The 23486-nt window shown below is 42.7% G+C and overlaps 1 protein-coding gene across 1 annotated transcript in view; it reads left to right on the top strand.

The window, feature by feature from the left end:
• The window catches only part of LOC137955512 (alpha-N-acetylglucosaminidase), a 77626-nt gene that overhangs the window by 11624 nt on the left and 42516 nt on the right, over positions 1-23486 (top strand). Inside the window, exons 3-7 of the mRNA XM_068802485.1 lie at positions 9262-9473; positions 10044-10165; positions 16349-16434; positions 21648-21742; positions 21884-21965. Of these exons, the coding sequence (XP_068658586.1) occupies positions 9262-9473; positions 10044-10165; positions 16349-16434; positions 21648-21742; positions 21884-21965 (597 nt within the window). The remainder of the gene's footprint in view (positions 1-9261; positions 9474-10043; positions 10166-16348; positions 16435-21647; positions 21743-21883; positions 21966-23486) is intronic.

Below are 23486 nucleotides of genomic sequence, written 5' to 3'. Positions count from 1 at the left end.
GAGGTCCCGAATTGCGGGACGACGACGCACAGATCCAATTCCTCTAACATTCCAAGAGATAATGATCATTGATCACTTTTTTCTTCTTGGACATCTCAGATCGGTGGTTTATCTCTCTTGAGGGGCTCCGTGTAGACGACGCCCATCACTTTGGTAAGTTCAACTATCTGTGCCCAGGTTTGTAGGTCGAATTTTTGCTGTTCTCTCTGAAGAGTAGCCACATACTTCTGAGCTCTTTCACCCGTCTCTGGAAAGATGAAGTCCCCTATCTCTGGTTTGCAGGGGTATCTAGTAGTAGCACTGGGATCTTCCTGGAGAAGTTGTCTCGGATGACCTCTATTCCGATGCTGGTAGGTGGCAAGGGGTGGAGGAGAGGGAATTTTGGAATGGGAATATCTCAGAGGTGGTGGAGGGGGAGAGTTTATAATTTGGGTGGTGGTTTGAGGGGTGTGAGGACTGTGGATGGAGTTATAGGGAGGCCTGCGAGGCTTTTAATGGGGGGGAGGGGGGGAGGAGGGGGTGTGGTGATTTCAGGAGGTAAAGTAGAAGGGTGAATGGCAGCAATAGGTATCTGGGGGTTGGAATAGATTTTGTCATGGATAATATCTGTGGTGGGTTCAGATGGACTGGTGGGTGGGAGATATGGCAGGCTGGAGGGAGGGGGGGGGGGGGGGGGGGGCAACCAAGGAGGCAATTGGAATAGAGTCAGTGCCAGCTGTAAGACTAGCTAGTTCAGGACGCCTCTTTTGGGGAGAAGAGGTCGGGGTTGCTACTCTCAATATGTGGACAGGTTGTGAAGAATCTCTGGATTTAGTTGTAGGACTTGAGGTCACATTTATGAAATCTTGCATATCTGCCAACTTGATACGAATCCAGAATCGGGCATTATCCACCGTAATGCATCGGAAGTAGCGTCCTTCGTAAGGATGAATAGGATTGATGATGATCCGGGTCTCATCAAGGCGATGCCAGTGCTTAGTAAGGGGTCCAGAGCAATTATGTTGCCAAACTCCGAGATGATGCTCTTGAAGACCTCATTATGCCATAGTTCCACCGGGAGGCCCGTGACTGTAACCCATTGCCCAAATTGACTGGGAGGAGTCGAGGGGAGCCATTCTGATATCCTAATGATGCCCAAGGGGGTGTGGGGTGTGAGAGCAAGGGCCATAGAAGACTCTTGCTGGGTTTCAAAGTGAACCAGCCAGGAATGGGGGTTGAGGTAAGAAATTCTGGGTGTGTAGGGGAGGTGAAGCTCATCAGTCAGCCTTTGAAGGATGCTAGATTTGATGATACTGGAGGAGGTGTGGACTAGGATAGAGCGGGTCAGAGATTGTCGCCCTTTATGGAGTAAGTTCGGATGGTTTTGGATTTTTCTGAAGGAAGGTGTGTAGGAATATGGTGATCTGAAAAGAGGTTCTGCATGGCTGAGTTAAGGGGGTTAGGGAATTTCGAAGGAAGGGGAGGGCTGGTTGGGGGAAGCAATGGGCTTAGAGGAGTGTTTTGTCGCTGGTGGGGCTCAGGTATAAGGGGGGAGGTTGGGGTGGTGTCGCTGGATCTGGGGGCTCCCCCTGCCGGAGTCTGCGCTGGAGAGAGGCTCTAGATGGCTTCTTCGAACTCCTTCCAACCAAATCCTGAGTTTGTTGCCTCGGGAATATAGATCTTGGCGAGCATTGTTGAGCCATGCCGATGGACGACACGACACTCTCTTTGTCCCCGAAAGGAGCTCACCGACAGGAAGAAAATCAAATCCCGTGTCCTAAGTTCACGGGTTCGGTTAGCTTTGTTCGTGACTCGTTGGAATTGAAGGACGAAGCTTGAAGTGGCTTCCATCAGAAACTAGATGAAGGACATCTTCGATCTGACGGCAGAGGAGATGCGAATCACTTGTCAGGAGTTCTGGGCGACTTTCTCCACTGTAAATCTGTTTTTTCTGTAGTTGAAACGGAAAGGGGGGTTCCTTTTCTTTCGCCGGGAGATCGTCTTCCAGCTGGCTTCAAAATCTTCCGTAGGAGGTTCCGTTGGCTCGTCGAAGGGAAGATTCAAGGTTTCCAAGCGTCTGGCTTGATGTTTTTCTGGTTCGGAATTTCTGTGTCTTCTCGGAAGGTCAACCTTTTTCCGTCGATCGGTGTTGGAGAAGGAGTCGGCATCCTTGCCGGAAGTCTGCCGTCGAGGGGTTCAGGTCACCGATCGCGGGGACGGTGATTGGAGAAGGATCTCGGCTCATTTTCGAAAAAGCGGTGCACGTTAGCACATTCAAAGCAAACGGCGCACGTTACGCGTTTCGCCAGTGCACGTTACGTGTAACGTTAATTTCTCTCCGGAAATTGCCCAGAGTGATGGAGATGTGAAGATTTCAGTTCCACCGACATGGTTCAAGATTTTCACAAGCATGGAATTACATATCGTAGTGTTGGGGCTTCATTCATTGCTCTAGTTCCCAAATGTAGCTCCCGGAGAGCCCTGCTGACTTCAAGCCTATCAGTCTTAAAAATAAGGTGATTTGGGGAGAAAATAGAAGAGAAAATGGATTTCTGGAAGAAAAGCAGCTTTGCTGCCTTGGAATCTGAGCCATAAAGGACTTTCCTGCTTCTTTATAATCAGGATTTAAGTGAAATTTTACAATAGGACAAAAATGCCCCTCAATACTCAAAATTACATCTCCTAAAATACATGTCTAAATGGAAAGAAAATTTAACTAGAGATAAAATAAGATATTATCTATTTAATAGCCATACTATAAGAGAAAAATGTAATATTGAAAATCTAAGAAATGACCAAAATACCCCTGAACTTGTATTTTAACACTCCCCCTCAAGCTAGAGAGTAGATATGTTCATGTCTCCCCAAAGGCTTGGTAAATATATCTCCTAATTGGTCTGAAGACTTTACATAAGGAGTTAACACCTTCCCCTGCATAACTGCATCTCTAATGAAGTGGCAGTCAACCTCTATATGTTTCATTCTCTCATGGAATACAGGGTTGCTGGCACAATTCATAACCATAGGGTCATGTAGCATAAACCAAACTCAAGAAGCACAGACTTAATCCACATAAGCTCACTAATTGTATGAGCCATTGCTCGATATTCGGCCTCTGCACTGGACCTAGCCACAACTGTCTGTTTCTTACTTTTCCAACTTATCAGGTTGCCTCCAACAAAACAATAGTAGCCTGATGTAAAATGTCTATCCATCTTACACCCAGCATAATCGGCATCAGACTACCCAAGTATATCAATTTTCCCATTATGAGTATACAGACCCTTCTAGTACTTCAAAATCCTCTGAGCAGCTTCTAAATGGACTTTTTGAGGATTTTCCATGAATTGGCTCACAACTCCCACAACAAATGAAATATCCCGCCTGGTAACTGTAGCATAGATCAGTTTACCTACTAATCGTCGGTATTGAGTTTTATCCTTGAGTGTAGGACCCTGGGTGTCATGTAGATTATGATTAACTTCCATGGGGGTGTCTATAGGTTTAGCACCTAATAAACCATACTTCTGTAACATATCCAATATATATTTTCTCTGAGAAAGAACAATACCTTGCTTGCTACGTGCGACTTCAATGCCAAGGAAGTACTTGAGAGGACCCAAATCCTTTGTTTGAAAATGTGTGGCCAGATATTGTTTAACTTCTGTAATACCATCAAGATCATCACCAGATAACACAATGTCATCTACATAGACAACCAAAACCACCATACCAGTCTTCCTTTTAAGTAGGAACATAGAATGATCACAATGACTCCTATAGAACCCAAATTTTAGTACCACATCACTAAACTTTTCAAACCAGGCCCGTGGACTTTGTTTAAGTCCATAAATAGCCTTATGCAGCTTACACACCTTTTTTGTCTCCCCCTGAGCAACATACCCAGGAGGTTGCTCCATATACACTTCCTCATATAGATCACTATATAAAAAGGCATTCTTCACATCGAGTTGAAAGAGGGGCCAACCCTTATTAACAGCCACAGATATTAAGATACGTACCGAAGTAAGTCGGGCCACAAGAGAGAATGTCTCAAAGACATCAACTCCAAAAGTCTTCGTATACCCTTTCGCTACTAGCCGAGCTTTGTACCGTTCAATAGAGCCATCATCATTATATTTGATAGTATAAACCTAACGACACCCCACAATAGCTGCTCCTGCAGGTGGATCACATAGATTCCATGTTCCCCGAGACACCAAAGCACTCATCTCATCATCCATAGCTTGTTTCCATTATGGAGAGCACAAGGCTTCCTGCACTGAACGAGGTATATGGGAAGTAGACAATGACATAGCAAAGGACTTGAAGGATGGGGACAAAAAATCAAGTGACACATATTTGGATATCGGATGAGAAGTACAGGACCGTTTACCTTTTCGTAGACTAATAGGCAGGTCCAAATCAGAGACAACAGGATCTGCAGGTAATGAGGAAGCTGGTGGATCATGAGAAGAGAGCTCTGTAGAGGTAACTGCTGGAGGCGCTGTAGGAGAATGAGAGCGACGACTATAAACACGAAGAGGCAATGAAGAACTCGATGATGTTGGTACATCCAAAACTGCAATAGGAACAAGACAGTCTGAAGGAGATTCAGGTGATACAGGAAGCTTAGTAGATGATGAAAAATATGGAGTATGTTCCAAAACGGTCACATTGGCTAACACATGTTTTTCGTCGAACATGATCATAACATTTGTACCCTTTTTGTTGACGAGAATATCCCAAAAAAACACATTTGACAGACCGAGGTGACAACTTATCGACGAAAGTTCCAAGCATATGAACAAAACATGTACATCCAAAAATACGAAGAACCACACCAAACAATTTACAATTGGGTTTTAAAACCTGAAGTGGAACTTGACCACTCAAAACAGTTGAGGGCATACGATTAACCAAGTAGCATGAAGTTAAAACTGCATCTCCCCAAAAAGATTTAGGAACATTTATATGCAATAATAGTGTCCTTGTAACCTCAAGGAGATGTCTATTTTTACGTTCAACCACCCCATTTTGTTGTGGTGTATAAGGGCATGATGTTTGATGGGTAATACCATGAGAATCAAAAAATACTAAAAATTTATGGTTAAGATATTCCAAACCATTGTCAGTACGAAGTACATGAACACATGCACCAAATTGATTTTTTATTTTATTAAAAAAATTGAGGAATACATCAAATACTTTGGACTTCTCCCATAGGAGATACACCCAAGTGACTCTACTGAAATCATGAATGAACGACACAAAATACTTAAAAACAAATGGGCTAAGAACCCGACATAGACCCCCATACATCAGAGTGGACTAATTCAAACAACTTGGTGCTTTGACTAGAACTAATTGGGAAACTGGAGCGATGATGCTTTCCCAACTGACAGGATTCGCAATCAAATGAAATATTGGCTGACAGAGAAGGAAAAGACTGACGCAACTTAGCTGGTGAGGGATGTCCCAAGCGCAAATGCCACAAGTAAGAAGAATCTGTAGTAGTGAGAGCTATAACTCGAGAAACAAATATATCGTCCAGCATGTAGAGCCCTCCCTTCTCATGTCCTGAACCAATCGTCCTCTTCGTTTGCAAGTCCTGGAAAACACAAGAAGTAGGATAAAAGGTTACTGAACAGTTTAAGGATTTAGTTATATGACTCACAGACAAGAGATTAATTGGAAACTTTGGTACAAATAAAACAGAATCTAAGGATATTTGTGGAGTAGTGCGAACTATACCCTCCCCCTGAATGGGAGAGGTGGATCCATCAGCTAAAGTAACTCGACGATATGAATGAGATGGACTAATGGATTGAAATAAAGAGGGCATACCTGACATGTGTGTAGAGGCTCCAAAATCAATGATCCAAGAGGGGGAATGAGACACATTTAGTGCATTCATACCTGTACTAGCCATCGTGGCACTTGTTGAGGAAGAAGGAGGAGTCTCGGTAGTCTGAGAAGCAATAAATGAAGCAGTCAGTTGACCCAGTCGCTGTAATAACTGCTGAATTTCCTCATACGATCCAGTATGTGAGGAGGCATCCTTATCTGTGACTATAGAATTGGCACAGGTAGGTTTACCAAATTTGTCCTAACATTTCTCAGAAATATGATTAGTCCTACCACAATAAACGTATCTTCGATCCCCTTGATCATTTCGGCCACGACCACGGGTTGTGTAAGAGCGACCTCTAGCTCTATTATTACCACCATGAACCTGACCGTCGGGCTTAGCAGTAAAAGATTGAAGGTTAAGAACAACTGCTTCTGAGAGGGCTTTACCTAACTCATTCTTATTTACAACTGCACCTTCAGCTCGAAGAACTCTGTTAAAAGCTTGCTCAAGAGTGATCACATCCTCATTAACCAACAATTGGGCTCTAATAGCATCATACTCACGCCCTAAACCATCCAAAAACCGGGCTACTTGAATCCGATTTTCTTTCTTATGGATGTCTTCAACATTCGTAGTAAAAGGATGGAATGTACTAATCTCTTGTAGTACTCCCCTTATCTCAATGAAATAATCTGTCACTGATCTACCTCCACGCTTCATATTAAAGAACTTCACATAAAACTCATAGATCCTTGATAAATTACTTTCTTGAGACAAAATGGAAGCCAATGTAGTCCACATTGCCTTAGTAGTATTGCAACTCAAAATCTGATCACTAAATCTAGATTCCATACTATTGACCAACCAGGTCATTACTAAATTATCTTCTGCCACCCAATCTTCAGTAACTGGTATCAGGGGATCATCATTTATATATTTTGCCATTCTTCTAGCCCTCAAATACATCAAAACTGATCTAGACCAGTTAACATAATTCGATCCATTCAACCGGATTGTAGTTATCTGAATAGACTGAGAGAATTTCACATCTGAGCTCTTAGCAGTCCTTTGGACAACAACCCGTATGTTGGAATTAGCCATTAAATATCACCAAACACCACAATTCAGTGCACTAGAGCGTCAATAAACCAAAGAGAAACACTTTCCCCAAATTTCAATATTTGCGTAGTCAAGTGGGCCCCACACATAATTCAATTAGGGCAATGCAGTACCCAATTCATTAAATTTAGAACCAATAGTGATCAATTTCAGCAATTGAGACCATAAATCAATGAAAGAATGACTTAATTACAAGAAATCAAGATGGCGTAGGCTATATGGATGATGATGCAAGCATTAGGTTGACGATGCAGGCAGATTTGAGAAATTTCCTGAAATTGGGATCATTAAACAATTCTAAATCCCAACATTCTGTCAAATAGAAGCAGTAATCATTAGCCAATAGGCTAAGATAGGAAGAAAAAGGAAAAAAATGAAAATTTTACCTACTAGTCCAGAAATGTGGGGAAAACCTTCATGTAGATTGCTAAAAATGGAGAGAAGATTTACAAAATCCAAAGAAACTTGCCCAAGACTTGCGTTACTGCTCTGATACCATGAAAAATAGGTGATTTGGGGAGAAAATAGAAGAGAAAATGGATTTCTGGAAGAGAGGCAGCTTTGATGCCTTGGAATCCGAGCCAGAAAGGCCCATCCTGCTTCTTTATAATCAGGGTTTAAGTGAAATTTTACAATAGGACAAAAATGCCCCTCAATACTCAAAATTACATATCTCCTAAAATACATGTCTAAATTGAATGAAAATTTAACTAGAGATAAAATAAGACATTCTCTATCTAATAGACATACTATAAGAGAAAAATGTAATATTGAAAATCTAAGAAATGACCAAAATACCCCTGAACTTGTATTTTAACAAGTCTTATTTCCAGCTCCTACAAAATCCTAGCTCGTCTCTCGGCTCGAAGACTTAAGTTCACTTTTCCCCTTGTTATTAGTCCTGGACAATGTGCATTCATCAAGAATAGATCCATCTTAGACTCCACCATGGCTACATATGAAATCTTGGACCATTTCAAAGTTTCTGGCAGACTGAGATTCATCCTCAAATTAGATTTGGAAAAAGCATTTGATTGCATCAATTGGAATCTATTGGACAAAACTCTTGTCAGAATGGGCTTGGATACAAAGTTGTGTTTCCTCTACACATTTTTCTCCTCTCCTAAATGGAACAGCCTCTAGCACTACCATCTGAAATGTACTGTTCGGTGGGGTGTTTTTTAACTCTTGTAGGACCACACACATTTCCTACACGGGACCTATGGGTGTGTCTGATTCCATAGAATCTAAACTTATGGCCTTACTGCAGGGACTCTTTATCTTCCGGGATCAATTACGTGGTCCTCTCCTCATTGAAGGAGACTCCCAAATGATCATCCGATGGAGCTCTTCCATTGTTGCGCCACCTTGGAGACATTGGCATGTATTCTATCAGATAATGGACATTGTAATGCATCTTCAATGTACGTGGGCTCATGTCCCCAGGTCCGCCAATTCTTTGGCACTCTTTGGCTAAACAAGGTGCCTCCCTTCAATCTCTCCGGGTTGAAGGGCCACCTGACTAGATAAGAGGGAAGAAAAGAAATGTGGAGCAAGATCGTAGGATCGATGACGAGCCTCGAGATGGAGTTGTTAGACTCAGTGGGTGATCCTGCTCTGTAAGTATTAAGCAATGATGCAACATGGATAATGAGACAAGGCATCATCAGCATCACCTTCTGTGCACCAATCCGAGGACCACCCAGCTGGAAGAAGACAATTGTGAATGGATACAGCGGAAAGCATCCCGCCAGAAGCATCATGCCGACTGATGTAGCCAACACTCTGAGGAGTTCTAATTCACCAATGGCAGCACTATTCTTTTGATATCCAAGATACTCTTGCGTCACTAAATTACCCTTGACTAATTGTATATAATAAAGAAATCCCTAACTTTGACAGAAATTACAAGACTATCCTTGTACTATTGTCACTCAACACCCTTCTTCCAAGTATCTAATTTAACACTTTCTATCTTCCTTACCCAATTATTGTTGAGATTTTTGTTTCTGAGAGCACAATTTGATTTGCTAAAAATAAAGGTGAGCAAAGCTAGCAAATTTAAGCATTTATGAATTTTCTAAGTTGCCCAGTATACATCATGATCCACCATCCTGGTCTACCTTCATGTTTCACCATATGCTTCATGTATCTTTCTGGCTGCAGTGCCTTCATATTGGAGAGGACTTCAGTGTTTTTACTGAAATTTGGTGCTGCCAAGTTAAAAATCTTATACGAGAAAGCTAAACCCCACATGTACTTTTCTTGATGATGTTTTTACTTATGACTTGATCCTTTTTGTGATCTAGGATTAAAGGTACCACTGCAGTTGAGATTGCATCGGGTCTTCATTGGTATTTAAAATACTGGTGTGGTGCTCATATTTCATGGGACAAGACTGGCGGAATTCAAGTAGATTCAGTTCCCAGATCAGGATCTCTTCCTCATGTACAAGATGGAGGGATAATAGTTCGGCGTCCTGTTCCATGGAATTACTATCAAAATGTTGTTACTTCCAGTTGTAAGTACCAAATATAGTGTGTAAGTGGTATTTTCATGTGTGAATTGCTTTCTATGCCATATCTTTTTATCAAAAGGAAAATATATGGCTTTTAAAAGAGATTAAACTTTTCAGACCCCAATGAGTTATATTTCTATTGTAGTTGTTTTTTGTTTTATTTTTATTTTTTGAAAAGGTTGATCCATATCTCTGTTGTTACCTTTTATTATGAGCTGGGAATGTAAGAGTTCTTCATATGCCATAAACCCTTAAGCAGCATTAGAGTTTCCGTAACAGTGGAAATCTTGGGCCTACTGGGCCTTAAAATGAGGAAATAACAGACTTGCAAAAGTTTCTGAAACATGCAGCCAAGAATTTACTGCATCTACCAGTTTTACTAATTGGATGCTTTTGGATCTTGATTCATTTATTTTCATGCCTTCAAAGTTTCTCTGGCTAGCTACTCATTTCTACTCTTTACCTGTGATTTTTTATTATTATATTTTTATTTTTATATATTTTTTGACTGACATAATATATGCAATTTATCTAGTCTTTTACTTTCTGAAATTATGTTAAGTAATTCTGTAGATTCTTTTGTCTGGTGGGATTGGGAGCGATGGGAAAAAGAGATCGACTGGATGGCTCTTCAAGGGATTAATTTACCATTGGCTTTTACAGGGCAAGAGGCTATTTGGCAAAAAGTTTTCAAGGTGATCGTATTATTCATACATCTCAAAAGCATCATTTAAGTTTGTGCTGTAGTCTACACTTCTTTCATGTGATTTAATTTTGTTTCTTCATCTTGGGTTCTGTTTGCTTTGTGGACCATTATTTAATCCTATTTGGGTGATTTTGTGTTCAAAACTTTTGTTGAACAAAAGAATGAAATTGGTGAACTGGTGCCTAGGTTTGCTTCATGGGTTTTTGGAAACTTCCACTACGAAGGAATAAGAACATTGGGAGAAGTTCATGGCAAAATTCAAATATTTTCTGTTTTTAGTGTTTATCTGTTATGCAAATTGTTGTTGTGATAATGTGCCTTTCATGCATGATGTTGGTATAAAAGGGAAGTATTGTATAGAACCAATGCCCAAAGGGTTTATATGTGAATTATGCTCATCTCTGCAGGCTACTGGTGATAGCTATTCAGCTATCAAGAAATCTGCCTGCCATAATAGAATTGTCAATTGCTGATGATTTTAGTTGTTATTTTCTTCTTTGACTTGTCTTTGGTGACCAATAGGTTTCTGATGTGGTGTCAGGAGATGTTAGTCAAAAGGCTATTTTTTTAGGTGGTTTCAGTTCTGAATTCCAATATTATTGGAAAATGTACCAAATAGACAAAGTTCTCATAATCTGAAAATTCACTTAGTCATCTTGCTAATTTCTTGATGTGGTCCTTTCCTGAGGCTTTTTATTTTTCTTGTTCTTTTTTTTGAAAGCGGGCTATATTGGGGGTTTCTAGTGTAAGGTCCTGGCTTCAAGTTTCAATGGGGAAAATAGAGTACTGTGTATGTGCTCACATTCGAAAAATTATAAAATTTTCACGTACAACAGAACTTTGTTAAGATGAGTTACAATCAAGTAGAAGCAAGCCTCATATATACTTTTGTACTTGATGAATTTCACATAAGGAGTTGTGTAGAAATTTCTTTTTTTACAAGGGAGTGAACCGAGTGATTAGCTTCTATTAGAGTATGTGTCCACCGAGGCGATTTGGGCGATTTCCGGAGAGAAATTAACGTTACGTGTAACATGCACCGGCGAAACGCGTAACATGCGCCACTTTTTCGAAAATGAGCCGAAATCCTTCTCTGATCACTGTCCCTGCGGCCAGTGACCGGAATCCTCGACGACAGACTTCCGGCAAGGATGCCGACTCCTTCTCCGACACCGATCGACGGAAAGAGGTTGACCTTCTGAGAAGACACAAAAATTCCGAACCAGAAAAACGTCAAGCCAGACGCTCGGAAACCTTGAATCTTCCCTTCGACGAGCCAACGGAACCTCCTATTGAAGATTTTGAAGCCAGCTCGAAGACGATCTCCCGGCGAAAGAAAAAGGAACCCCCCTTTCCGTTTCAACTACGGAAAAAATAGATTTACAGTGGAGAAAGTTGCCTGGAGCTCCAAACAAGCGATTCACATCTCCTCTGCCGTCAGATCGAAGATGTCCTTGATCTGTGTTCCGATGGAAGCCGCTTCCAGTTTCGTCCTTCAGTTCCAACGAGTCACGAACGAAGCTAACCGAACCCGTGAACTTTGGACACGGGATTCGATTTTCTTCCTGTCGGTAAGCTCCTTTTGGGGACAAAGAGAGTGCCGTGTCATCCATCGGCGTGGCTCAACAATGCTCGCCAAGATCTATATTCCCGAGGCAACAAACTTGGGATTTGGCTGGAAGGAGTTCGAAGAAGCCATCCGGAGCCTCTCTCTAGCGCAGACTCCGGCAGAGGGAGCCCCCAGATCCAACGACACCACCCGAGCCTTCCCCCCCCCGCCTTATACCTGAGCCCCACCAGCGACAAAACACTCCTCTAAGCCCATTTCTTCCCCCAACCAGCCCTCCCCTTCCTTCGAAATTCCCCTTTTCTTGTAGAGAAATCGAGAAAGCTGCAATGGGGCTCCCCCTGGACCGTGCGCGCCCCCCCCCCCCCGCTGATACATGAGCCCCACCAGTGACAAAACACTCCTCTAAGCCATTTCTTCCCCCAACCAGCCCTCCCCTTCCTTCGAAATTCCCCTTTTCTTGTAGAGAAATTGAGAAAGCCGCAATGGGGCTCCCTCTGAATTGTGCTCCAAGCCCAGACAAATTCAATGGCGAATTCTACCCGCATTGCTGGCCCCTCATCGGTGAAGACATAGCTCGCATGGTCCACTCGTTCTACCACAGGGGCATTACTTTCAAGAGTATTGGGGCTTCATTCATCACCCTTATTCCCAAAAAAGTCGGGGCTGATTTCCGGCCTATTAGTCTCACCACCAGCACCTATAAAATCATTGCGCGTCTTCTTGCCAATCTTCTCAGAGCGGTTCTTCCGATTTCTATTCACAAAGTGCAGAGTGCCTTCATCAAAGGGAGGAACATCCTGGATTCTGCCATGGCTTGTCATGAGCTTCTGCACCACTTCAAGACCTTGAAGCTTCCTAGATTGGTTCTCAAGCTAGATTTTGAGAAGGCATTCGACAGAGTCAATTGGAAGCTTCTTGATATTCTTTTGGATAGAATGTGTTTTGGTGTTAAGTGGAGATTTTGGATTCAAAGTTGCATCTCCTCGGCCAGCTACTCGGTGCTTATGAATGGTAAAGTGTGTAGATTTTTTAAAGGCACTCGGGGCATTCGTCAGGGGGAACCCCTGTCCCCTCTGCTTTTTAATGTGGTGGCGGAATATCTCTCTTCTCTGATTTATTCGGCCAAGGATTTGGGGTGGCTTCTACCCACAACGGATATTGCGGGTTTTGACATATCGATTCTTCAGTTTGCGGATGACACTATTTGCTTCGGAGTGGGCACCATGGATCGGATCAAGAAGTTGAGAGCTGTTCTTAGTCTATCTGAGTTGGGTTTAGATTAGAAAATCAATTGGAGGAAAACCACTTTACTGGGATATTATATTAATGGAGCTGAGCTCAGAGGTATGGCTGATTTCCTAGGATGCTCTCTTGAGAGTACGCCTGCTACATATTTGGGCCTCCCCCTCTTTGATTCTCGCTCCACGGCTGGGCTTTGGTCCCCCATTATTGAGAAATTTGAGAAGCATCTTGCAACTTGGCGGGGCAAGCTCCTATCCACAACGGGTAGACTTACTCTGCTAAAGTCTTGCTTGGCTGGCTTGCCAAATTATCTCCTATCTTTTATTAAGTGTCCAGCCACTGTGTGCTCAAAAGTTAGATGCTATTTGCCGGCTTCCTATGGAGAGGATCGGAAGACACATTTAGATATCATTTGGTCAGTTGGAAGGAAATCTGTATGCCTCAGAATAGAGGTGGGTTGGGCATTCGGCCTACACAGGATATGAATAATGCCCTCTTGCTTAAGTGGATTTGGATCCTCAATGCCAACCATAAAAAAATGATGAAAAATATGGTGTGCCACTATCTTCAGATTCCTGGGCACTGGTGGATAGAGGGAGGTGCTCCTTGCCATCTATCCCCAATTTGGAAATCCGTTTATAAGTTGCTTCCAACCTTCAAGGCCGCACCTTCTACCTAGGAAACGGGAGGACTCTTTTATTTTGGACCGACGAGTGGTGCGGTCCCCAACCCTTCTCTGAGGTATACTCGGGACTGTACAGGATTGCTATGGACCTTTCATGCTCGGTAGCCGAATCTTGGAGTAATCTTTCTTGGAGTCTTCTCTTCTGTTAGAGCTTGAATGATGATGAAGCTGTTACCTTCTGCTCGCTTCTTTCCAGTCTCAGTGGTACCATCCTCTGGGAGAGAGTGTAAGATAAGTTGATTTGAAAACCTAGTATCAGCGGAACATTCATAGTGGCTACAACCTATTTCCACATCAGGGAAGCTGTCCTCAGTCAATCAGAGCACCAAGCAAACCTCGCTTGGAGACTTTCAGCGCCTAACAAAGTTAAATTTTTGTAGTTGGACAGCCATCAGAGAGAAAATCCTCACAACGGACAATCTCCACAGGAGAGGCTTCACCGTCTCGGATGTGACCTGCCCCTTATGTGGCATTTGTGAGGAGTCAGTACAACATATCCTTTTGCATTGTGGCTTCTCGTGGAGAGTTTGGATGGCTGTATTCCAGAAAATCGGGATTCAAGTGGGCCTCCATCAGGATCTATTTGGCACTTTATAGATGGTACTTGGGACTCACCTCCCCAAAATTGGCAAGATTTTGCCCTCTGCCTTCTTTGCTCACACCCCCTGGTGTCTCTGTATTGAGAGAAATAATCAGAGATTCAGCTTCAAATTCAGCAATCTGGATAGTACGGTCTCTTGCACTATGGGTATGGTTTCTAGTTGGCTCCACACCAAGAAGGAATTTGCTCCTCAGGCTGGTATCTCCTTTTGATGGAATTGGGGTCTTCTGGCTCACATGGCCGGGCCCCAAGAGGACTCCGATCATAGCTGAGTGGGGGCCTCCCCCCAGAGATTGCATTAAACTGAATTTCAACGGAAGTGCTCTGCGTTGTCCAGGTCCAGCTGGTGCTCTAATTCAGCCACTCCCCCTTGGAGGCATTGGCCAATTACTTTTTCTATTTCAGATATTGTATCTTCCATTTCTTATACTAGGAATCACATTCCTAGGTGAGCCAATCCTGTGGCTGATAGGCTAGCTAAATTTGGAACCTCCCAGCAATCTCTCATTGTTTTGGATGGCTCCCCTTCCTTGTAATTTTGCTCCTTTGAGCCTTTTAATATAACTCAGCACTATTTAAAAAAAAGAGTATGTATCCACCTTACTTCAATCTTAGAAGCAATATCTACTTCCCATCATAATATTGAAGTTACCAAGCAGGAGATGAATGCCTACAGAACCAGCTTCTGCAGAATCATTCTCATTGTATTGTGGACCCAAGAAAGAGTCTCCATGCGTGAATACCATGAAGGAGGACTCACATTTTAGCCTCTCGTCCAAAAGGAGCAGAACATATAAAGAAAATTTTCCTAATTAAATGTTTAATGAAATCACTACTACTCATGAGTCCTTTATTTCTTCTTGAGCTTCCATAATATTAACCAGCCCTCATATTGAGGAGTCTATGTAGCACCCTTACTGATGAAATTTGAAAAAACTGCCTCTGAAATTAGGTCTAAGCCTTATCTCTAAATAATTAGCCAAGATAGGAAGTCTCTTTTCCAACTAATGAACCCAAATTCTTTCTATACTATTCTTTAACACTTCTCCTCACGTATGACTCCTCTTAGTAGCTCCTACATGTGGACAACTTGGCTGGAAGGTCACACACGGGCACTTGCTATGATACCATGTGAAATTTTGGTCTAGTGCCTATACCAAAATGACTAACCAAGTTAGAAAACCTCTTTCCTAACTAATAAACCTAAGATTTTTTTACTCTATTGATTATTCACTAATCCCTACTATTTGCCTCAGGTAGATGGTGAAACTTGGTTTTTTGTAAATGGTGATGATTTCATTAAGAAAAGTTGATTACAAAAGGAGATGGGCCCTCAAGCCCTAAGGGGAAGAGGCTTTCCCACAGTAATACATAATCGTGAGACTTAAGAATTTTATTAGCAAATAAATGAGAAAATAAGAGAAAACCAGTAAATAACTTCAGAAATGAAAGAGCTACATGTTTTGAGACCTGATGGAAATCTGTCGAAGTAATAAGAAAGTAGTTAGGTTTTTAAAACTGAACACTGTTGAACTGCTCAGAATCTACTTCAAAGAAAAACCAAGACTTCTAAAACAGTCCTCAGTTAATAATAACCAACCAAGAAACAAGATATATACCATCAGAGGGTATTTTTCTAATTCTTTCTGTATGATAAAGTGGACTATGATCCCACTATTTGATGGAATACTCAAATCTGAAATTATTGAGAGCCTCCATGTCTGACAGACAAACTAGCAATCAGTATTGGTAATTTGCCATCTTTGAGCAGTATCAATGGGGACTATAGGACCTGCTCAGATTATGTTTACATCCAATGAGTCTTAAATTGGTAGATAAACAAGATAGGGAAAATGGTGGGCAGGAGTTACATTGTGGGAAGAGGGAAAGAGAAAGAACAGAGAGAAGGAACGAATTTCAAAAAAGGAGGAAGGTTGATTTATTCAGCATCAATCCTCTGAGCTTATTTATAGTCTTCTTATAATATATCAAATTCTATAGATAGTTATCACTTGGTTCTAATTTGAAGAAGTTTCTCTTTATGTAATATACTCCAACATGTCTTTTATGGCAGAGTTTCAATGTCAGTAAAGAAGATTTGGATGGATTCTTTGGTGGACCTGCTTTTCTTGCTTGGGCTCGCATGGGAAATCTGCACGGGTAGGTAAAGTTGAAACTCAAAAGAGTGGACAGTTAATCTTCACTGCTGCTGTTATCTTAGAAACAAGTTTTTTTAATTTTTCTTTTTCTTTAAAATGGTTAGAAAATAAGGCGGGATCGACATTCTTTTCAAGGTGTCTTTGAGATCCGTAAAATTGAGTGGAAGAGATAGAATAGAGAGGAAAGAGGAAAGAGAGAAGGGGAAGAAGAGAATTCAGAAGTGCTGCAGAGTGCGGCACTCTTCTCAGAGGTCAGAATTCAATTTCTCTTTATTAAATAGGCCACTTAAGTGAAAACTTAGTACAATAACATAATGCCCCTCTAGAATGAATTACTTATTATCTCCTTTTTTTGAGGTTGTCTGCAGTGAGGATTTGCTCCCTGATGGCTGTCCATAGAAGAATTTTATCTTGCTAGGCGCAAAGAGTCTCTAGGTGAGATTCGCCTTGTGCTCAGGCAGGTTGGGGTCATCTTCCTTGATGTGGGAATAGGTTGAGGCCACTGAGAAGATACCATTGATGCTAGGCTTCCGGTACTACTGAGACTGGATAGAAGTGAGCAGAAGGCTATAACTTCATCGTCATTCAAGCCCTGATGGAAGAGAAGACTCCAAGACTGATTACTCCATGATTATGCCATCGAACATGATAAGTCCATAGCAATCCTGGAAAGCCCCGGGTAGTCCTTAGAAAGGGATCGGGAACTACACCACTCATCAGTCTAGAAGAGAAGAGTCCTCCCATTCCTATGGTAGAAGGAGGTCGCGGCCTTGAAGGTTGGAAGTAGTTTGTATACGATTTTTCAAATCGGGGATAGGCGATGGGGAGTGCCGCCCTCTCTCCACCAGTGGCTTGGGATTTGAAGATGGCATCTCACCATATTCCTCCACAAATTGCTATGATTGGCATTGAGATTCCAAATCCACTTAAGGAGGAGGGCATTGTTCATGTCCTTCGTAGGTCGGATACCTAGACCACCCTTATCTGAGGCAGACAAATCTCCTTCCAACTGACCAAGTGATATCTGGATGTGTCTTCAGAACCTCTCTATAGATAGCACCGGCGGATAACATCAATCTTTGAGCACACTGAGGTTGGACATTGAATAAAAGACAGGAGGTAATTGGGGCAGCCCTACCAAGCATGACTTTAATAGGGTAAGTCGACCCGCTGTGGATATGAGTTGGCCCCGCCAGGTGGCAAGTCTCTTCCCAAACTTCTCAATAAGAGGGGACCAAAGTGTAGTTGTGGGCCGAGAATCAAAAAGAGGAAGACCTAAGTATGTAGCTGGCATGTTCTCCAGAGTGCACCCCAAGAAATCAGCCATATCTCTAGGCACTGCACCATCAATGTAGTATCCAAGAAGAGTGGTTTTCATGCAGTTTATAATCTGACCCGAAGCCAATTCAAATAGACCAAGAACAACCCTCAGCTTCTTGATATGCTTCTTGGTGCCCAAACCAAAGCAAAATGGTGTCGTCCGCAAACAGAAGAATCGGAATATCAAATGCCTCAGAATCAGCTGGGGGGAGGAGCCATTGGCCGAATAAATTAAGGAGGAAAGATATTCCACCACCACGTTGAAAAGCAAGGGGGACAAGGGGGTCCCCCTGGTGCATGCCTCAAATTCCTTTAAAATAGTCGCACATTGTTCCATTAAGAAGTATCGAATAATTGGCAGAGGAGATGCAACTTTGAATCCAGAACCGCCACTTGATACCGAATCCCATTTTTTCCAGTAGAATATCCAAAAGCTTTCAATTAACTCTGTTAAATGCCTTCTCAAAATCTAGTTTGAGAATAAACCTGGGGAGCTTCAAAGTTTTGAAGTGCTGAAGGAGTTCATGACAAGCCATAGCTGAATCCAGAATTTTCCTCCCTTTAATGAAAGCACTCTGCTCCCGATGGATGGCAACCAGAAGCGACAAGCCATAGCTGAATCCAGAATATTCCTCCCTTTAATGAAAGCACTCTGTCCCTGATGAATTGGCAACCGGAAGCACTCTAGTGTCGCTTCGCTCATAGACACTATCGCCGTGTCGGGAGCCATCGAACCTTAGTTGTTGAACATTATAGTTGTGATTTATTGAATAAAAATTGAAAAGACAGTTTTTACTCTTCATTTTTTTATGGTATTGGAGCCTTGGCTCTAATTTTTTTTTTCACCAGTCTTCATTGCTGCCAGTCACCATTGTTTCCAGTCTTAATTACCGATTTTTATTTTTATTTTATTTTTTTATCGACCCTTTACTGGCCTCTACTTGTTGAAATCCTTTAACTGGCGTTCATCGCCAGTCTTTTTTGTGTGGAAAGGTGCAACTACAAGTTTCTCTTTCCTCTCAAACTTTTCTGCCACTGTCTTTGAAACTTCCGGGGTCCTCAAGTCCTATAGATAACTATAACAATTTGCGTATCTTATATGTGGCTGCTTTGCTCATAATGTCATAGTTTCATTTTCTTCACTTTGTAAGCTCTGTGACTGACCAGCTAACAAAGTATGAAAGTTTTTTTTTTTTTTTGAAAAGGTGATTAGCATAGTATGAAAGTTGTGATCAACATCTTGTTGTAGGCCTGCTGGTTGAGCCCTTGTGGGCTCTTTGATTTGTATGCCTTTGTTTCACACTGCTAGATTGAGTGAACAATCACTCCTAGAACCTCAGCGTGGCCTAGTTCACTCCGAATGAAAAGTAGGCTAGTCAGCCTCTTGTGCAAGAAGAAACAAGTGAGATAGTAGAGAAACTCACTCTTGAGTGTAATGGAGAATCATTTGCACAAAAATGAGATGTTCTACATCAGTTTACAAAGCCTATTTATAGGCAAAATGGAGATAAGCCCTCCTTATCCCTTCATCATACTCTAACCTATGAGATTTTGCCACCTAAGCAAGGCAAGGATCTCCTCTTTGTTCAAATTTAAATGTGGCATTATCACACATGCCTAAATCATCCCAGATAACCCTATCCATATCCATTTGGGTAGGCCCCAAACTCAAATTTTAAATTTCAAAGCGAACTGCCAGTCAACCATCCTTCTTCCAGCTGTTGGTCCGCTGCCCCTGCATGGGCTCGTGCTGCTTGCATGTGCACGTCTGCCTTGGCTGAGCATGCCTGCAGTGTGCCTCTCCATGCCCCACACTCGTGCGGCTTCCTACGCCCGCACACCCTCTTGTGCCTATGTGCCCGCCTGTGTGCTCGCCAGTGCGCCCACCTGCATTCCCAATCAAGTGCTCACCTGCATGCCCTTGTGCTTGCGCACCTATTGCTCACCCGTGTGCACGTCTGTGCAACAACTACTGGCTACGTTGCGCCCCTGCTACTGCTGCCACTGCACCTTGGCTATTTCGCATTTTTGAACCACCCAAAGGTGTTACTGGTCCCCGTGTGGGCATTTTGAAAACCATGGGGCTGCCATACCTCCTCGGAAACCTTGTTTTGGCTGCCAATTTCGCCTGTGTGGCTATGCCGTGTCCATCTATGCTTGTGTTGCCTATGCTGCATCCATCTATGCCTGTTTTCTCTCTCTTTTTTTTTTTTTTTTTATGAAATGTGATTTTATTAAGAGAGCAAAGAAGAGGAGCTAACTCCTAACAACAAGAGGTTGCAAGGAGACTCCTTGCTTGGCTAAAGCATCAACCACAAAATTTGCTGATCTCGGAATGAGAGACCAAAAACAGTAAAAAAGATTGAAAAAATCCAAAATTTCAAAAAAGGTATCCCAATGTTGCCACGGAGGCACAGAGGCATTCTCACACCAACCAATCACCACCTTAGAGTCTCCCTCAATCAGGATAGGCCCGAAGTAGTGATCTCGAAAGACACAAAGCCCATTAAGAAGGCTTTGAAGCTCGGCTGTTGTGGAGTCTGCAATACTGAGAGGGCCGGAAAAGGAGACGATCTGGTTCCCAAGAGAATCACGAATCACGCCGTTGACACCCGCTATGCTAGGGTTATCGAAAGAAGATCCGTTAAAGTTTAACTTAAGGACAGACACCTACAGGTGGCGGAGTCCACTCACAGATAATGGGAGGCTTTGAAGAAGTGTGGAGCTGAGCAAGGCACCTTCAATTATTTTTGATGGAAGATCCCAAGAAGGGGCGAAGACTTTTCGAGAGTGAAGCCAAGTAGCAATATTGCTTGAGATTGTTTCAATGATTCTATCTTGAGTGCTGAATTTGGCATTGAATCTTCTTTGATTGCGCTCTAGCCAAAGACCCTAAGGGATGGATGCGGAGAGGGCAGAGATCATCAATTTCCCGAGACCGGGGACAGGGGTCCTTGCAAGCATTCAGCAGGCAGCAGCCAAGTCTTTTGGGAAGCAGAGATGTAGCCCATGTATCATTCTCTTGCAACAATAATACAAACGTCCTCATCGCATTATCCTTCTAATAGTTTGAGATGAAACACGTACAAAATCGATGTGCTCCCTCCACCGTTTGGCAACAAGTCGACTGGGCTCCTCCTAGACTTGCTTGAAAATGTATCATGAGACACAAGAGGCTGCTGATTTGTTGTAAATGCCTCCTCTGCAGCATACTAGCTTGGCGGGTCATGAATGTGTCAATGCTGAAAAACCGGTTTGTTGGCTCTCCCTCGAGTTGCTTTTGGTGCTCCTTCAAATTAATGCGGAATGATGCTAAGGTTGAATGATGCTAAGGTTGGTATTTTGACACTTGGATTGACCTTGATCATGTATTCAACCTTCTTCCTTGGAGACAAGTTCTTTGGCATCTCCTTCGGCATGGAGTTCTTCAGCTCTTTTGGGACTTTCTGCTCTTCAACCGACATGGATTGACCTTCAACCCACTGTTCATCTCCTGCCAAAGAAACAAGAAGAGTGGACTCTCCACGCCTAAGACCCTTCTTAAGTTGGAAGCCAAAGAGCATAGTCGCATTCTCATTTACGTAGTTACCTACTTCAGAAATCATGCAAAGTCCATTTTCACAAGTAATCCCTTCTATTCCTATACAGGGCATTACAAACACCTTGCTTTTACAAAGGAAATCTTCCCCGTATTACTTTTGCTCTTTTCTTTTTCATGAAAATTTCCAAATTAAAAGAAAAATAATGCACTTGAATTTCCTTCTTCCTTCTCCTTTCATTATAACAGTTACTTTTGTCATCATCTATTGTCTGTATGTATTTATTTCCATTAGCTTCAACCTCATTTATCCTGAGTTGATTGATTTATGTTTCTTACAAAATAATTTTGTGCAGTTGGGGTGGGCCACTTTCTAAAAATTGGTTGGCTCAACAATTGGCTCTTCAGAAGCGCATACTTAGCCGTATGCTAGAACTTGGCATGACACCAGGTATATATGTACATTGGTAATTGTTAAATTGTAGCCTTACAATGTCTGTAGAATTATCTAGAAGAAGATCAAAGATACTTGTGGGACAATATTAATTTACAGTGATTTTTACATTGACTTAGTGTCTTTCTACTGCTTCAGTGTTGCCAGCATTCTCTGGGAATGTTCCAAAAGCGCTAAAGAAGATATTCCCTTCGGCAAATATAACAAGACTTGGTGACTGGTATCATGCTCTTTTCCCTTTATATAACTTGCACTATAGCTGTTTGATAGTATCACTTTATTGATGGCACTATATGACACTTTATTTATTTAGTTATTTTTTTGTGGAAACTATATAAACTTTATTGGTAACACTTTATCATGATTATTTCCCTTTATATAACTTGCACTATCAGCAATACTATGAGTGATGGGCCAGTGGCGCCAAGGGGGAAGGCTGTCTTTGGAACACCAACTAATAACCATATTCGAGTCGCCTTTAATGATTAACTTGCCATGGAGACGATCCCTGAAGATTTGGAGGCCGAACAGCAGAGCACTAACTTCAGCAGTATTAGAATCGGCAATGCCCACCGGACCAACATCAGAAAGAATGGGGTCTCCATTATGCCCTTTGAATACAACACCGGCTCCTGTTGGACCAGGACATGCAATAGCACTACTGTCAAAATTCAGTTTTACGCAGTCGCAAGGGGGAGGATCCTAGATAGCCATTCTTGGAGCTTTGTTAGGGCCAGACATGTGAGCGATCAAATTCCAATTTTCCCGAAGGGAAACCCCTGATAGAGTGGCAAAACGAGCCCAATGTACTCTGTTAGGTCCACTGACAGTCGCCAAATTGATGGGGGGCCTGACGGACTGCGAATTGAAGGGGGGTGATGTGAAGATGGGTGCACTTTCCGGGGGGGGGGGGGGGGGGGGGATATGTCAGGTGATCTGACCAAGGCGGGCGACAAGATGGGGGCTGGTCTGACAACTGAAGGTAAAGTGGGAGATTGGACGAGATTGGATTGCAACCGGGCAGGTTGTTTGCCCGAGGCTGAAGGAAGGGTGATGGGCGATCTGCCCGACGTGTGAAGAGATTTCGAGGTGTGATTTGAAGTGACAAATGATTGCGGCCAGGTGGGTGTTGTGGTAGGTGGGTTTAGGTCAGAGAGAATTGTAGCAGGGAGTTTCAAGATATTCGAATTTTTGAATTTTGGATTTTGGTTTGGGACAGTTGTCCCTGCTTGGTCCTTGTGTGACTCAGATTCGGTTCGGATCCGAGTTAACTCAGAGTTTGGTTGAGTTAACCCGGACTGAGTTGGACTTAGTTGGGAACCTATCGAGTTAGGGATCATGGCGGGGAGGACGACTAGGCTGTCGAGCTCCAGTATTTCCTAGGAGGTGTCGCCGGAGATGAGATTCACATATTGAGTACCACTTACCGGGGTTTTTGACCGGAGGATGAGTTTCTCCCACTGAAGAGTCGTGGGCTGTTCTTCTGCCAAGAGGAGCTCACCGAAAATGCTCGTGAGGCACTCAATGGTGTGCTTGCAGCGTAATTCCACTGGGATGCCGCCGATGATCACCCAGTGGCCTGAGATGGTGGATGTGAGTTCAGAGGACCAATCTTCCATTTTTAAGATTGGGAATCCTACCTCGCTCATCAGTGTGTGGACTTTTTTCCAATCTTCAGATGAGTTGAAGACGACTATCCATTTATGGTCTTGAATATGGGTAGTGGCTTGGACTTCAATCT

The sequence above is a fragment of the Aristolochia californica genome, unplaced genomic scaffold (genome assembly GCF_029961685.1).
Source record: "Aristolochia californica isolate CCGP_79_NKW_82.1479 unplaced genomic scaffold, dmAriCali1.0.hap1 SCAF_2, whole genome shotgun sequence".
In the NCBI taxonomy this organism is placed as follows: domain Eukaryota; kingdom Viridiplantae; phylum Streptophyta; class Magnoliopsida; order Piperales; family Aristolochiaceae; genus Aristolochia; species Aristolochia californica.
The sequence above is the reverse complement of the archived record's forward strand: the minus strand, read 5'-3'. Positions and strand labels throughout refer to the sequence as shown.